This window comes from Heliconius melpomene, chromosome 5 (genome assembly GCF_056956725.1).
Source record: "Heliconius melpomene rosina isolate 202511_hmr_F chromosome 5, ASM5695672v1, whole genome shotgun sequence".
NCBI classification, from domain to species: Eukaryota; Metazoa; Arthropoda; class Insecta; order Lepidoptera; family Nymphalidae; genus Heliconius; species Heliconius melpomene.
The window spans coordinates 9,290,836-9,309,122 of record NC_140393.1 but is presented as its reverse complement, the minus strand read 5'-3'; the positions used below and the strand labels follow the sequence as shown (position 1 = coordinate 9,309,122).

Below are 18,287 nucleotides of genomic sequence, written 5' to 3'. Positions count from 1 at the left end.
ACATCGTGAAGCTATCACCATAATCATCACAATCAAAATATTCTAATTCATTTGTTTCCTTGCTAAGAAAAATGGCTCAAGATCGTGCACGACCGGACTCCAAGACCGGAGTGTCTCAACACTCTATTCTCTTTAGAGTGACACAAAAATAATTTGGCAACACAGTATACCATAACGATATTCAAATAACAAACTTCGTTGAAACACCACGTTAAAGGATACAAGTAGGTAATTGGATCTCGAAATTTAAATTACGTTACGAAACCTAATTTTCGTTTCATAAACATTCGTACAGTTTGTGTGCAATTGCTCTTTACAAATGAAGCTATTTGATGTTGCTTTTGCTGAAAATCAACGTAGAATAAGTTTGAGTGCAAAATTTGGTGGTAAATATTGCAGAAGTGATCTTACCTTTTTACATGCATATGTATATGAATTTATTTATGCTGTTTTTTAAGTTACTTTCTTACACGCGATGGTAGTGGATTCCCACTCAGGAGAATGAAATATTTAATATTTTCATCTCTTCGTTCTGGTGACGAGGCAAGGCGCGGCGTTGAGATCCATCGCTCAATAAACAATGCCCCCTGAATTCGGTGAAATGCTAGGAATGAAGTATTTTAATACTAGGTTACCAGGTCCCCTTTGCCGACCCTGCTAGTGCAGGATACTGTATGAAACTAGTTCCTCTCAGTTTCAAAGATATGATCTATGGTGAGAAAAGTGAAGTATTTTAAGAATTACTGAGTGATGCATAACTCCTTTTTTTTAAAAGTCTTATCATAAATGGCGTTTACAGGCAGAGGCTGTACTGCTGCATTATTTATCGCCAGAACATCTAAATGTCACATAAAAATTAACAATATTCGACTTACCTGTGATTTTTCAGCATAATATACAAGACTAGCAAATATCACTATGCCAAGAACCAGAAAAAACACCAACAATGTTAATTCTTTTGCTGACGCTTTGAAAGTGTGGACCAGTATCTTCAATCCTGGACTGTGCCTCGTTAGCTTGAACAGCCTGAGGATCTTAATGATGGAGATGAACTCCAGGATATCTGCTTTATCCAGATTTCTCTTGACCACCGCCAATTCCACCACTACGTCCATATAAAAACTTAATGTGGCTATAAAATCTATTATGTTGACTGGTGATTTGACGAATTCTATAATATTTGGGGCTACCTGAAACAAATGAAATTATCGCATTATTACTTAATACTTTATTATTATTATTTTGAATATCCTGTAAGATATTCAAAATAATAATCCCTTATATAATATATAAAATATAATAATCCCTTATATAATACAGTAAGTAGAGGAAACAGACAGACATACAGACCAATAACAATGATACTGTAGGTAGATGGAAATTAATATTAAACCATTTCCGTTTTCCGCTTTCGCCCAATATCCGAAATCTGCAAAAGCAGATAAATTTTAAATATAATCATTTCCCTATATTGAAATCGATCCAGCAACCGTCGTGTTTACAGTAAGACTAGACGAGGTTCCAAAAAATTGTAGTTAGCTCGCAAAATTAAAAACAAGATGCATATAATAAGATTAGGGATAAGCAAACAGAAGTGGTAAAGTTACAATAGCCAACACTAACTAAGTGAACAAACTTGGGTCCAGCAATATCTTAGCATTTAATAGTTACTCGTGCTAAACTTACGTAGCTATGTTTTAGTATTGGAAATCATGGATTGGTTAATATTTTGTGACCGAATTCTCCATTCTCCTTTATAACAGCGATATATATTTAGAGAACCAAGAATTAAGGCAATATAAGTTATGATGTGCACAATTTTTACTGGATTTGTTGCCTGTATTATAAATATAATTTGATTTAATCAAATCCAAAAATATTTTATTTAATACCAATTTGAGTAATTATAGATCGCAATTCTGTTTACCTGAACTAAAATTTCTATAAAAAGGAAGTGTCATAACATTATGTTCTCAAATTTCCTCTGCCTACTCTGCTATGTAGATACAGTGTGAAGCTAAAAAAACAACTTTAAATATTATGTTAGTAAAGATGTCAAAAGCAAAGAAAGCATTTTAATTCCTTTCCTATTCATTAGGCCTTTTCCTGCCAGGGCTAACAAAAAGAACTTAGTGTTAAAAACTTTCGTTCTCTACTTTTAACTCAATTTTGGTGACATAGTATATTGAGTGGCGGACTTTAACGCCACATTTTTGTCCACCAGAACCGAAAAATGTAAATAAATTAAATATTTACTTTAATATATGAAATTGCTAACCCTAATACCCTAGCTATTTACATGCAGAGGTCAACTTAAGTAATATAATTTGTATCCGCATTCAAAATCTTATTATGCTAACCGAGAGTTACCCACTTAGCTGTGCGGCCGTGGTCACAATTAATACTATTAGAGTAATTAGCTAAAATAATGAAATTGAGGCACAGTATCTTTAGATGCCATGTACAAATTTACTATTAGACAGAGAGATCCTGGCAACCTAGTGTTAAGACACTTCGTTCTCCATTTTCCGCCGAATTGCGAAGACATTGCATGTTGAGTGAGAGAACTCAAAGCCGTGCTTTGCTTCTAGAGCAGAGCGAAGAAATGAAAATATTAAATGTTGCATTTCCTCGAGTGGGAATCAAATCCACAACCTGTTGTATTTACAACTGGCCTCAAGACAATCACTTCCAAAAATATGCATAAAACAATAAATATATTATGTTTCGGACTGACATACCATTTCATTAAATACGGCCTAAATCTTATTATGCAATTCAACTGTTTTAGAGCCCTGTTATGAATATGCACAACAACGTTGAATAGATCATTAAAGTAGAGACAGCTAGATTTCGTAGATCTCTATGTGCATAACCTAGATTTATATTTAGACTTCTAAGTTTACTTAGATTGAAATGTAGACTTGAAGTTTACTTTGAATTGGTTTTTTATCTATTCGAGTGTCGAGTTAATGTTTCCAAAATTGGGCGGAATATAGGGAAGGGAGTGTCTAAACACTAGGTTTCGTTTGTCTACAGATTAAGAGATGTGATGTTAAGATATTAGGGAGAGGAAAAATATGTGGCGTGACTTGTGTTATTTAAATATTCCGAAAAACGATGCCAAAAGACGATGGTTGTGGGTACGATTCCAAATCGGGGGAATGGTAATATTTAAGTTATTTTCATTTTTCCGGCTTGTTTGAAAAAATTAAATGTTTAGTAGAAGAAGACGCCTCAACCAACGCGTAGCTGTACCACTGTACAAACTTAATGCTTAGAGATTTACTTTTTAGCTTTACACCTTATCCTGCACACATCAGAATAGGCAGAGGGCACCTGGGAACCTAGTGTTTAGACGTTCCGATTCCATTATGGTAGTTCTGTTTCACATTTTCCGCCAAATTCTAGAGTAGAACCTCATCGCTAACGTGAAATCGAACCCACAATCGTTGCTTTACAATTACACCCTTATGCTGCGCAACGATGAATTTATTTCAGTTTCTATTTCACTTATAATGTAGATCTCCATAGTTTTAGTTTCAGTTTTACTTTCGCAATCACAATCGAGGCCCTACCGACCGTTATAAATCGTTCTGATAAAACATAGGTGTCCAAACTGAGGGTCCCATAAAATATGGAAAAGGTCGACTGCTTTTACAAACAAAAGTATTTTAATTAAAAATATGTATTAGGATTTTTTTTTTGTTAGGAATACGGCGGAAATTGAGGAACGGAACCTCAAGTGTGTTATGTCTTTTATCCGCCTATTCTACTCTATGCAGCGTGAATCTTAACAAACAAACTAACAATCTTAAAATCAAGAATATTCACATCCAAATGTATAATTTTAAATCTAAAATAATATAAAACAATTGAATTTGAAGTAAATTATACAGAACGATAACAGCTGTTGTTAAACGCCAACCCGAGTTAGATACAGTTGAAGTGACGTTTGGCACTAACAGTCGAACTTTCTAAATGGATATCGATGGAGGACCAAAATTTACTTAAGTCTTTCAATATAAATTGTATTGCATTTCAATATAAATTGTATATTATTTGAGGTCAGCCGTAGCGCAGGGGCACAAGAGTGTAACTAAACGTAATAGGATATAGGTTCGATTCTCACTCGAGGAAATGTAGTATTTTCGGTTCTTTTTCTTTTATATAGGTATGTATATATATATTTTTTAGCTTTATGCTGTACCCTGCAAATATCAGGGTAGGCAGCAGGAACTTGTATTAAAACGTTCCGTTCCTTATTTGCCGCCGAAAAAATTAAAATATTAAACGACCGTTCTTTCAAGATAGTATACGTTAGATATAAACAAACAAATTATAAACCAAAATCAGTACTTAACGAGCAATCGATTCAAATTTCCTTTCCACCTGAGTGGGACTTGAACCAAACAAGTAATAGGACCCTTCTGCATTAATTTACCACCTTTCTAACGAGGGGGTGATGTTGTTAAGGTATCTTGTCTTAACATTAGAATAATGGTAATGTATGTAGGTAATAATTAGGAATATTTTTTTTCCTATTTGATTTTGCTTCACTCTGCAGGTAATGCTAAGACACTCTGTTATCACTTACTGTAAAATTTTTAAAACGTTGTGTATTGTCTATAGTTTGTTATTACTAAAACTGGTAAATTAAAATAGTTTATTTCCCTCAATTATATACATGTCTTCTGTAGTCTTTTGCCTTGTAAAAAAAGTTTAATTCTAATAAATCCTACCACCAATCTGTGAGTCGATCATTTTTTCCCCGATTTTCCCGAAACACGATCGAATCCACAGATAGTTTAGCTTTATCCTAATATCCTTTGTCAAACGTACCGGAAAACTCCTTATTAGATAGCGGAAATTGATGACACTTAGAGATCGTTACATTTATTTCTGTATGATTGCCTTCTATATCCGGGATACAGCAACGAATGAAATGTATATAATACGGTAAAGAAATAGGAAAGAAACTTCGTGGCGCAGTTGTGAGTGCTTGTGTAGAGACAATGGCTGTAAGTTCGAATCTGTTTTATTGCAACATTAAATTTCAACTATAATTTTTAAGAAGTTTTCGACGACTTCCGCCCACTTTTTAGACATTGCGTATGGAATGGCGGAACTATGAGGTTTAGTTCCGCGTTCATTTTGTCTTATTAGAGAGTGAAATTAAGTATATCACTCTAAATGCGAATCGGACCCATAACCGTTTACGGTTATACGGCATCAAATATTGAAATTATTTTGCAATAAATAACTAAAGCGAAATGAGAATTTTAAATAGATTGCGCTCGCTTCACGAGAATTCTATATAAAAGGTGTAAAGAGCTTGCAAGAGTTATTGCATTTATTTGTTATTTAAACCTCTGGTAAACCGAAAGTTAACTATTTCAATATTATTTTATTTTAATTTATCATTGAAAATATAATACTACATTAATTAGAACAATATTTTTTTGGTTCGCGTTGCATTCCGCATAGCAGGGTAGGCGGAGGAAACCAGGGATCCTAGTATAAAGTGTGAAGAAATTCCGTTCCTCATTAAGAAACTTCCTGTCCTCATTTTCTCCTTCCCTCCAAATTCATGAAGCATTGTGTGTTGAGTGACATAACTCAACGCGTTTTTGACTCCGACCCTGGGAGAATCGGAACCACACGAACACACAGTAGGGTAGGCAGAGAGAACCACAATCTCTAATCTAACCTATTTTCAGGATACTTAACTCAATGCATATAAATTAAATGCTATTCATTTATTCAAGAGTCATCTAGACTACCTTTGTGCGGAGCAGGCGTACTGGATAATTGTGATATTGGTATCATTAAACGCATAGTTCAAATTTACATTACAAAGGGTTAACTCGATTTGTAAAGTGGTTATACTAACGTGATGGTTGTTGAGTTGAGACAAAAAGACAATTCTAAATTAGGGGGGAATGGTAATATTTAAGTTATTTTCATTTCTCCATCTTGTTTGACAAAACTAAATGTTTAGTAGAGGAAGGCGCCTCAACCAACGCATTTATAGTCACAGGCTATACTTCTGTGCAGGCTTGATACATAGAGAGTTACTTTTTAGTTTTACACTGTATCCTGTACACATCAGGGTAGGCAGAGGGCACCAGGGAACCTAGTGTTTAGGCCCTCTGATCCCATTATGGTACTTCCGTTTCACATTTTCCGCCAAATTCTAGAGCAGAACTCAACGCTGAAAATGAAATAAAAATATTAAATATTTAATTCCTTCTGTGAACTGACACGTGAAATCAAACCCACAATCGTTGGTTTACAATTGCACCCTTGTGCCGTGCAACGATGGATTTATTTCAGTTTCTATTTCACTTATAATGTAGATCTCCATAGTTTTAGTTTCAGTTTTACTTTCGCAATCACAATCGAGGCCCTACCGACCGTTATAAATCGTTCTGATAAAACATAGGTGTCCAAACTGAGGGTCCCATAAAATATGGAAAAGGTCTACCGTTTTTACAAACAAAAGTATTTTTAATTAAAAATATGTATTAGGATTTTTTTTTGTTAGGTTAGGAATACGGCGGAAATTGAGGGACGGAAGTATCTCAAGTGTGTTATGTCTTTTGTTCGTTAAAAAAACAAATTTACAATCTTAACCTTTAACTATGGACGTGACTTTTTTATAACATACATATGGACGTCGGGTCTGTCAGACCAGTGTATTTATTGGTCATATTCCGACTGTTTTTTAAAGGAAGAAAACAATTTTATGTTTTAGTTTACATGAATAGCCTCAAATCAAACAAAATCAATATAAATAAAATCGCTTTTTATTAAAGTTTACGCATCACAACGATTTAAGTAACTTAAAGTCACAATTTCAATCTTTGGCCACATGGGATGACTCTTAAGAAAATAATACTATAAAAAAAAGACAGATAATAAAATAAATATTTTTTTAACAAAATATAAAGTCTAACAAATAAAAAAAATAAAGAAATTACATCTTATGTTATAAAATAAAAATTTTGACAACACCTCAAGATAGGGTATTATTGAACATCGATACACAATGGCTTTCAACATTGTAGGCAAACAGGACGATTGCAGTCAACATAAGTATGTGTTGTGTTTCTATATATCTTTTGGGGGCAAAGTGTACGTGTTTTTCAAGATCCCAAAATTATTTTTTTAGCTTCATGTTCAAAAAAAGATAGATCAGATCGCGAAACTCGAGTCAAAGTCATTCTCAATTCTTAGAGTAGTTTAGTATACGAAACGCGTCTTTTTAACCGACTTCTGTAAGAAAAGGAGGTTATCAATTCGACTGTATGTTTTTTTTTTTTTTTAATTTTTTTTTTTATTTTTTTTTATGTTTGTTACCTCATAACTTTTGACTGGATGAACCGATTTTGAAAATTTTTTTTTTATTTGAAAGGTGAAGCTTCCCGAATGGTCCCATTTTTTTTTGGTCCATGTGTGACAATGGTATCTATGAGAAAATCACATATGTATGTGCGCGACAAATAGCCGAATAACTCAATGTCGCGCTGACCGATTTTGATGATTCTTTTTTTATTTGAAAGGATACACTTCAAGGATAATTTGGTGTAAGTTTGGTTAGGTTCCGATTATGGAATCCGGTGAAAATTGAGAAAGTTTGTTTTTTTTTGGTAAAAAAATGATTATACTATAATAGTTACAAGCAAAAACTTTTTAAATTGATGTCAGAGGTGAAATTCCTGATCGTTGCATTTCTTTATAACCAATCTCAAAAAAGAGAATGTTCTCATTTTCAACCAACTTCAAAAAAGGGAGGTTCCGAATTCACCCGAATACTTTTTATGTATGTTCTTGTCAATATACCAAAATGTAACTTTGCACAAAAATAATAGCTAATTAAATGAAGTTTTACATAGAATAATCACAACCACTCGTTGACAATCACTACCACCACCATCACCACTCGTTCAAGAAGCATCATTTTAAGATCTACCCATCACTAAAAATCGTAAAATAAATTAATTTTTAACAAAAAGAAAAACCGACTTCTAACAACGAACTAAAAAGTGAAAAATAATTATATAAAGATTTTGTAATTTTGAAGTCGGTGTCAAACTAATGCTACAACACCTTTACTACAATATCTAATTACTAAGCCTGTTTGTTTTACTTGGCACCGACTTGAAAATTACAAAATCTTTATATAATTATTTTTCACTTTTTAGTTCGTTGTTAGAAGTCGGTTTTTCTTTTTGTTAAAAATTAATTTATTATTTGATAAAGTGGTATTTTCTTTATAAAATGTCGTCGTCCAATTCTTTTGTTTGATGTTGATTATAAAGTACCGATATTTTTGTCCCTGACGTGCTAGGTCGATCATTTTTTTCCATTTTATCATAAAAACTAAAAAAATTGAATCTTTTTTAGGTAAATAATATTTATATTACAAAAATATATAACAAACAATGCCAAATAATATATGATATAAAACAATAAAAACATTTGAATACAAATAATACAATTAAAATATTAAAGTATATTTTGTAATATTATAAAAATATATGGCGTTTTGAAATCATTCATGTATGGGAAACATGGACGTCGGGTCTGACAGACCCAGACCCCGTTTAGAAAGTTAAATACTCACGTGTTTTGAACCCAGAGACACAACCACTGCTATCTACATTCATTTTGTCATTAATACGAAAGGTACTGAGAGACTCAGTGGCGGAGGTCACCGAGAAGTGGCCGATTTGTAGAATTCGTAGAACTGTCTGGTCTGTCAGACCCGACGTCCATACTTAAAGGTTAAAATCAAGAACATTCACATCCAAAAGTATAATTTAAATCTAAAATAATATAAAACAATTGAATTTGAAGTAAATTATACAGAACGATAACAGCTGTTGTTAAACGCCAACCCGAGTTAGATACAGTTGAAGTGACGTTTGGCACTAACAGTCGAACTTTCTAAATGGATATCGATGGAGGACCAAAATTTACTTAAGCCTTTCAATATAAATTGTATTGCATTTCAATATAAATTGTATAATATTGGAGACCACTCGCAGTGCAGGGGCTCAAGCGTGTGACTGTAAATGCAATAGGATATGGGTTCAATACTCAGTCGAGGAAATGTAATATTTTCGTTTCTTTTTCTTTTATATAGTTATGTATATACATATGTTCAGCTTCATGTTATATCCTACAAAGAGCAGGGTAGGCAGCAGGAACCTTGTGTTAGGACCCTCCGTTCCTTATTTGCAGCCGAATTCTAAAGGCATTGCGTGTTGAGTGGCGTAACTAAGCCCCGCGCTAATAAATCGACACCAGAGCGAAGAAACGAAAATACTAAACGACCGTCCTTTCAAGTTAGTATACGTTAGATATAAACAAACAAATTATAAACCAAAATCAGTACTTAACGAGCAATCGATTCAAATTCCAACCGAGTGGGACTTGAACCAAACAAGTAATAGGACCCTTCTGCATTAATTTACCACCTTTCTAACGAGGGGGTGATGTTGTTAAGGTATCTTGTCTTAACATTAGAATAATGGTAATGTATGTAGGTAATAATTAGGAATATTTTTTTTCCTATTTGATTTTGCTTCACTCTGCAGGTAATGCTAAGACACTCTGTTATCACTTACTGTAAAATTTTTAAAACGTTGTGTATTGTCTATAGTTTGTTATTACTAAAACTGGTAAATTAAAATAGTTTATTTCCCTCAATTATATACATGTCTTCTGTAGTCTTTTGCCTTGTAAAAAAAGTTTAATTCTAATAAATCCTACCACCAATCTGTGAGTCGATCATTTTTTCCCCGATTTTCCCGAAACACGATCGAATCCACAGATAGTTTAGCTTTATCCTAATATCCTTTGTCAAACGTACCGGAAAACTCCTTATTAGATAGCGGAAATTGATGACACTTAGAGATCGTTACATTTATTTCTGTATGATTGCCTTCTATATCCGGGATACAGCAACGAATGAAATGTATATAATACGGTAAAGAAATAGGAAAGAAACTTCGTGGCGCAGTTGTGAGTGCTTGTGTAGAGACAATGGCTGTAAGTTCGAATCTGTTTTATTGCAACATTAAATTTCAACTATAATTTTTAAGAAGTTTTCGACGACTTCCGCCCACTTTTTAGACATTGCGTATGGAATGGCGGAACTATGAGGTTTAGTTCCGCGTTCATTTTGTCTTATTAGAGAGTGAAATTAAGTATATCACTCTAAATGCGAATCGGACCCATAACCGTTTACGGTTATACGGCATCAAATATTGAAATTATTTTGCAATAAATAACTAAAGCGAAATGAGAATTTTAAATAGATTGCGCTCGCTTCACGAGAATTCTATATAAAAGGTGTAAAAGCTTGCAGGAGTTATTGCATTTATTTGTTATTTAAACCTCTGGTAAACCGAAAGTTAACTATTTCAATATTATTTTATTTTAATTTATCATTGAAAACATAATACAACATAGATTAGAACAATTTTTTTGTAGTTTGCGCTGCATTCCGCATAGCAGGGTAGGCGAAGGAAACCAGGGATCCTAGTATAAAATGTGAAGAAATTCCGTTCCTCATTAAGAAATTTCCTGGCCTCATTTTCTGCTGAAGTTTCCTCCGAATTCCTGAGGTTTTTGACTACGACCCTGGGAGAATCGAACCCACACGAGCAGGCATTGGGGTAGGCAGGGAGAACCACAACCTCTAATCTAACCTATTTTCAGGATACTTAACTCAATGCATATAAATTAAATGCTATTCATTTATTCAAGAGTCATCTAGACTACCTTTGTGCGGAGCAGGCGTAGTGGATAATTGTGATATTGGTATCATTAAACGCATAGTTCTAATTTACATTACAAAGGTTTAGCTCGATTTGTAAAGTGGTTATACTAACGTGATGGTTGTTTATTTGGTATTAGGTAAGGTTAGGTTCAATTCCTGCTTGGGATAGTTTCCTTAAAAATATTAAAAGAGAAAAGTGGTAATTTCCTGATTTACAGACCTCAACAGCCCGTTGCCTTTCTGCAGACGAAACTATGCGGATATTTGACATAACTTCCCCGGATTTGTGAGAGGTTTTTTCTTGGAAACAAAAGGAAACGAAAAAAAACCATATATAAAACGTAAAAAGTGTAAAATTATGATTATTATTACCTCAATATATAAACAGATAGAACGTCACCGAAATATAAATGTTAATCTTTCGACTATTCCTCCTAAACATCCCTACAACGAGTTTACCATAATTGACTTAAGAATCTAATGAAGAGTTTAATATGTAAATGTTGGTATTAACATAACTAACTTTACTTATAATCAAATTTAGTGAAGCAGCGGAACATCGCTTGACCGAAACGCGATTATTTCTGTTGCGGAACTCAACGCTGCGCCTTGCCTTTTTACCAGAGTGACAAATAGGAATAAAACAAAAAATATTCGAACCCACAATCGTCGCATGTAGCCACTTACGGCGCCACGATGGTCTTAGCGCAAAAAATAAAACAGAAAAAGCTGAAATATCACATTTTATAAGGCTAAAGATAAAATAACTTGAATTTCTGAAATTAGATCACAGTTTTATTATCATTCTCACTTAAGATCAAAGTAAACGAACTGACTATTCAACTTTGTTGATATTTATGACTTTTATGTGACTATAATAAAAAAATTAGGTCACCATTTATATTAGACAAATAGTCCTCAAAATTTCAGCTTTGCTAAAATGAGGTACCTAAGTCTGGCAGCTCTGGGATCTTCGTCTATAATAATCGATATGAATCACATAAGTTAGCTGCCAAACTACTGAAAGCTACTGAAAAAGCTGTGATATATTAATAAAATCTGCACATTATTATACCGTTGTCGGTTCACCGCAAAAAGCTAATTCGTTTTTGTGGTATTGTTACTTCCGCTAGCTGATGGAATCAAAATTCAATAACATGATTCAAACAAACGTAAAGCTGTATGTGTTTATTTTTTATGCGTATATATATTCCTTTAGGGCTGTCATGGTGCAGTGGGATAGGCTCTGGCTGTAAACTCGATCGATGGTTGTTGATTCAATCCTCACTTATGTTTTTTTTTTTTTAATTTGTATTCAACGCATAGCTGGGTAGGCAGAGGGAACATGGTGTTAAGATACTTCGTGGGAAAATTATATTTAAATTATTTTCATTTCCTTGCAATAGTAGACTAACAAAACAGCGTTGAGTTGTACCACTCAACATGAAATGTCTCAAAAATTGAGCAGTAATTGGAAAACGGAGAGTTTTAATTCTATTACGCTTAATTAAAAACCAAATATAGAAATCATTCATTTACATTAGAATAAATGTATTCTATGTTAAAATGCACCCATCGAATAGACTTTTCAAAATACAAGCTATTTTGTTTTCAAAATAGCTCCAGCTACGAAACCTAGCGTAAAACAACTTTCTGTTAACGTTAACGCGAAACAACAATTTTAAAATAGTATTTTTCACAATTTACAGGCAAACGGATGAAGACTAATGATTTGATAATTCATTTCCTATGCCTTTAATTACACACCTATAAACAGCTTCACAGTTTATCCCGCATAGCAGGATAGGGAAAGAAAACTAGAAGGTAAAACTCTTCATTCTTTTTCTTTTCACAATTAAAAGACTTTCTTTGTCCTGTTTCTAGAGCAAGGGAATTAAAACAATTCATTTACCCCAGTGGGGATCGAACCCACAACCAAAGAACGGTTACAGCGAGCCACTCTGCCTGTACTTCTATAAAATGAAAAATAGATATATCCATAATACTATCACTCAACGTTAACTAAAAAAATCAATAGTCATCAAGTAATTTAAACAAAAAAAAGCAGAACTTTTTGAAAAGTCATTTAAAACGCCGCGGGGACTCAGAATTTTACGGCCAATTTATCTGGTGATTAATGTTCGTCCGTTGATTCCGTAATTTCACTATTTTTCCTCTTAACTACTTGTCGCTACGTTTCTATAGAAAAAGATAGATTTTTCGTTGGATTTTCTTTGATGGGGAGATAAAATGTAATGATAATCATCTAAGGAGAATACGAGGCTTTTCGAACTTTTCTTGTAGAGTATATATATATTTTTGGGTTTTCTTATACCGTCCTATAGTGCAGAGGTAAATTTGGCAAGACACAATGCGTGTTGAGTGACGGAACTTAAATTTTTTTAAAGAAAAAGAATACCTACTTAATCGCTTCAGTAGGAATAAGGTAGGTAATAGGTATTGAATCCACAATCATCGTCCATATCTATAGGTATTTTTTTATTAGCTTTAGTCTGTTTCTCACATATAACTTTTTAGATAGAGGGAACCTGGGAACCTAATGCTAATACTCCGATGCCTATACTCCGTTAGTAGAGTAGATACTAAGTTCCCTATTAAGCTACTGTCCCATTTTCCGAGGCAGAACGCCGCTTAACACGCCTTGCCTCGTTACCAGAGCGAGGAAATGAAAATATTAAATACTAGCGATCCTATTGCGGCTTCGCCCGCTTTTACTACTGGATTATTCATATAATGTATGTTTGCAAAGCACTTAAGATAATGTGAAAATTAATTAAACCCTAATGCAACCCGCATTTTCGTAGTTTCAATAAGGATTTTCCAATTGTTTTACACAGCAAGGATTTTTTAGTAGGTACCGTAATTTTAAATCTGTGCTACTAATCTTTTCAAGTACTTATTAAAATATATTTAAACTAGCGGACGCGCGCAGCTTCGCTTGCTTATTGCTTAGGGGTGAATTCTAATAAACTTTGAAACACGTGTTCAATAAAATATTTTTAAGAGTCTCAATTTCAAATTTTATAAAAATCAGTGGCGATTTAAAGATTTTTCTATATAAGCTTTCAACCCCTTATTTACACCCCTAGGGGATGAATTCTAGAAAACCATGAAACACATGTTCAATTAAATATTGTTAAGAGTCGAAATTAAAAATTTTATAATAATCGGTGGCGTTTTAAAGATTTTTCCATACAAACTTTCAACCCCTTATTTGCACCCTTAGGGGAAGAATTCTAGAAAACCATGAAAGATGTGTTCAATTAAATACTTTTAAGAGTCTGAATTTCAAATTTTATGAAAATTGGTGACGATTTAAAAAAAACCTATACAAACTTTCAACCCCTTATTTGCCTACCTTTAGGGGAAGAATTTTGGAAAACGATGAAACACGTATTCAATTAAATACTTTTAAAAATCTAAATTTCAAATTTTATAATAATCGGTGCCGATTTCAATTTTTTTCCATACAAACTTACAACCCTTATTTAACCCCTTTAGGGTTAACATTTTTCAAAATCCCTTCTTAGTGGATGTCCAGATTACGATAGTAAACATCTGTCCAAACTGCACGTTTCTACCATCAGCGGTTACGGCTGTGCGGGCGTCTTACCTCAGTCAGTGAGGACAAGTCCTTTTATATATATAGATTACTATTTTTAGATAGTTAAATGACATTAAATAATACATTCAACTCGAATTATCCAATACGTGCAAACGCATCTAAATCTTCGTTGCTATAAAGGCAGGCGGGTTTTTTTTTTTCGAGCTTGTGGTTAATGCTGAAGAGGGTATTCTGTCCCTGATGAAAAGCAAGCACTACGTGGCTGCCTGTGACGAAAATTAAATAGAATGCATCGACCGGGAATTGAACCCGGGCTGCCCGCGTGGCAGGCGAGCATTCTACCACTGAACCACCGATGCGTGTAAGGCAGGCGGGCGCGGCGGACTCGCTTGTATAAGCATAACGTTGCGAGGCGCGTTTCGCAGCAAGGATTTTTTGATATTGTAACAACTTCTAAAGTACTTATTAAAATGAAAAACAGAACAGACAGTTTTGGTCTACATTAAATGGCCAACGTAACTAATATACTTATTTATATGCTGAGAGTAAGGGATAAGTGAAACTTGACTTGATACAGTTGATGTGTGAACGGCGTGATGTGTCAATAATTAAATGCGTTTTTCTCTAAAACTATTCGCAATATCGAAATAGTTTAAAAAGCAAATTTTATCTTCGTTTAACGTAGAAATTTAATAAAGTATTTTAAAGGATAAGGATTAATACCATTATGGAAAAATATCCCTCGCAATAAAAAATATATTGAAATTACAATTTTTAGACAGAAATATGATCACTACACGTTATTCTTAAAAGATATGAATATACTGTCGCGGACTTTTTTGTAGATCTTATTGAGAGGAACAATACTCCAGTACATTATTTTCATGTAGTACTTACCATTAAAGCAGCGCATGCGCGAAAGTGTCTCAACGGGTAGGACTTTATACACATTTATCTTATTTATGTTAACTTACATAAGAATGTACAAATAATAAACTATATATAAACCTTCCCTGAGAAATACTCGACCTAATGGTGAAAACCGCATCCAAATCCGTTGGGTGGTTTAGAAGAAGAAGAGTTAGAAAGTTCAGACAGACACAAAAAGCGACTTTGTTTTATAAGATATAGGATAGGATCTCATTCCCCCGAGTGCGAATTGAACCGGAAACCTTCGCGCTTACAGTTACGTCACGACAGCCTCTTTAATTTAATAATAATAAGATATATTTGCTTTCGCAGTAAATATTTGATAAAAATGTTTATTGTAATAAAATTGTATGTTTTTCCAGTGAATAAGAAATAAAAAGAAATGAAAGTTCGCCCGCCTTCAGTTGAAGTAATTACATTTGACGGCAGGTTATATTGTAACAATATCGTGCTGTGTTTATTTTAGTGGAGTTTCTTTTTTTATATACGTTTTAATTTAGAAATAGGTGAGACTAGCCCCCACCCGATGCTTCGCCGATAGTCTATTTTATAGTCAAAATATTCAATATCTTTACAGAATTTGTAGCTTTTATATTATTCTCGTAGCTATGTTATTGTAAAAATATGTATCTAAGTTTAACGGGTTAAATCGAAACGATTAACATAATGTTCTATAGCCTACCTCAATGTTTCAATTCAAACAGTAGTTCCTGAGATTATTTTGCTCAAACAAACTAACTTTTCATTTTATATAGTTAAAACAATATATTCATGTTGTTTCTAACATCAAAATCTTTATTTCCATACCAAAACTATAAAACTCCCTTTTGCTTCGCCGTAGTCGGGTAAAACACATCCATACTCCATAGTTTTCATTTAGCAAAAGGTTATATCGTAGTACAGTATTAACAGATTAACAGCGACCGTCGGCTCTATACCCGTACGTCAGTGCGGTGCCAAAAACTGGAAAATTTGAAACCCACCGGCTAACGTGATTGGATTATATTAGGTTTTTTAAATTATTTTAGCGCTAAAAGTCAATCACTTTTCAGTTTTGTTTGTGGTGGTATTTCTATGAAAAACTTTGCGTGGATTTTAAGATGTAAAATATAAAACGTCGGCTTTTTCTGTTTCCGTACGGATTTCGAAATACTTTCTTAGAAGGGAGGCGTAGATAGTAAGAAGGTAGAGAGTTATGGAGTATGGTGGAGCACCCCTACACTCTTTTACGTACCTTACTACTGCTACATGCAAAATTTCATCTTTGTAAGTTCATTAGCTTCGTCTTTGCCTTGACGTGCCTTGTCAGTGACTAACTCACTGAGAAACGGAGTTAAAAAAAACTTAATAAATTAATGAAAATAATAAATTTCCACGAGTGACCATGGAACTCAAAATACTGCATTTATAGTCACTGCCCCACTGCACTACGATGACTTCCAGTAATAAATTAGATGAAATAAACGAAAAATTAAAAAAAAAACTCAAATACAAAATATACATATAATAAAAGAAAATAAAAGACAAACGACCGACAGACGGACAAAAGCGTGAATTGTATAACGCATCCGCGCTAACTCAATAAGGAATGGAAAACGGGTCAACACTTATCTTGAGTGGACTACGAGCGAAGTGAGCAGAGTGCTTGTGTTGCGTCCACACTGTACAATTCTTTATATTTTTTTTATATTTGGATATTCTTTGAATATAGCAGTGTCTGAGGGAGGAACACGGTGATCCTTCTGCAAGTCGGGGTCCTGTCTCCGGGAACCCGTCCAAGGTTTTATCCAAAGCCAAGGAGACAAGAAGGAACACTGGGACGCTCTGAAGGTGATGGCAGCCCGTAATAGATAGGGCTTCCACCGAGGCGATGGGGTCTACAGCTTTTCATATAAGTGGTGATGACAGTGTTTTCACTGGGTTTAAGTGGATAGTTTTTGGCTATGTCGATGAGTCCTATAATATATTTAATTATAAAGTCTGTATCGTGCCAGCTCTGGTAGCAGCTGGCGTAGTCGTTGCTACGAGGCCGGTATAGACGATTTTATGAACAGAATTGTATGAAATTACTTGTTATTTTGAATTTGCTAGGAAATTTGAAGGTTTTTGGTGGTCTAATTTGTTTGTTTATTATGATGGTGGTGGCGAGTGTATTTTATATGTTGGAGAGATAATAAGAAATTGTTTCGTTTTGGCATAACTCCCACATATATCAGCGTAACTTAGCGTTAAGACACACCATTCCCCCTTTCCCCATTCTTGAGTGGGAATTGAACTAACAATCATTGTGTTTACAGTCAGATGCAGCCGCTGCGCAATGACGGATAGATATCGATTATATCATTATATCTACATATCTTTTCTGAATACCAAATTTATATTTTTTATTTGGGAATTATTATATATTTTTTTCATTGTTCTTCTCATTATTTTCACTTTATGGGGGAATGATTATATTTTATTTTATTTTTTTCTGCTATGATAGACGTCTTTAAAATTCGGTCGAAAGTGGAGAATGGAGTCTCTTAACACTGGTTCCCTGTGTGCATATAGATGCGTAATACGTACAGCTGAAAAAAGAAAAAAAAGTAAGTTCCTAACACAAATATGCTATAAAGGAGTACTATTTGACCGTGCTCGTTCGAGTCATTCGCACCCCGATCACGTTGTATCGTACATTAGGAGCCGACAAATTGAACTTAGAGCTTTGACACTCGAGCTTTTGACGTACAAACACAATGGGTGTTCATATGTATATGTTGTTTATTTTCTTGTTGGGTGTTCGATTTTTGGATATAGAGATGTCTTTTTGTCATCTCGTTAGGTTAGGTTAATTAAGTTTCCCGCAAAGTATAGTGGTTATTACCAGTAGGAGGAAAAGAAAAATTTTTTTTTCTTCTAATTGGGGCTCGAACCCACAACCTTACATTTACAAAAGGGGGGACCCCTTTTTCGGATCAGCGCCACAACAGCCACAAC

At 34.0% G+C, this 18,287-nt stretch overlaps 1 protein-coding gene across 1 annotated transcript in view; it reads right to left on the bottom strand.

The window, feature by feature from the left end:
• LOC146539265 (potassium voltage-gated channel protein Shaw-like) overlaps window positions 1–18,287 on the bottom strand; it is a 129,997-nt gene that overhangs the window by 35,185 nt on the left and 76,525 nt on the right. Inside the window, exon 6 of the mRNA XM_085185465.1 lies at window positions 876–1,190. Within this exon, the coding sequence (XP_085041591.1) occupies window positions 876–1,190 (315 nt within the window). The remainder of the gene's footprint in view (window positions 1–875; window positions 1,191–18,287) is intronic.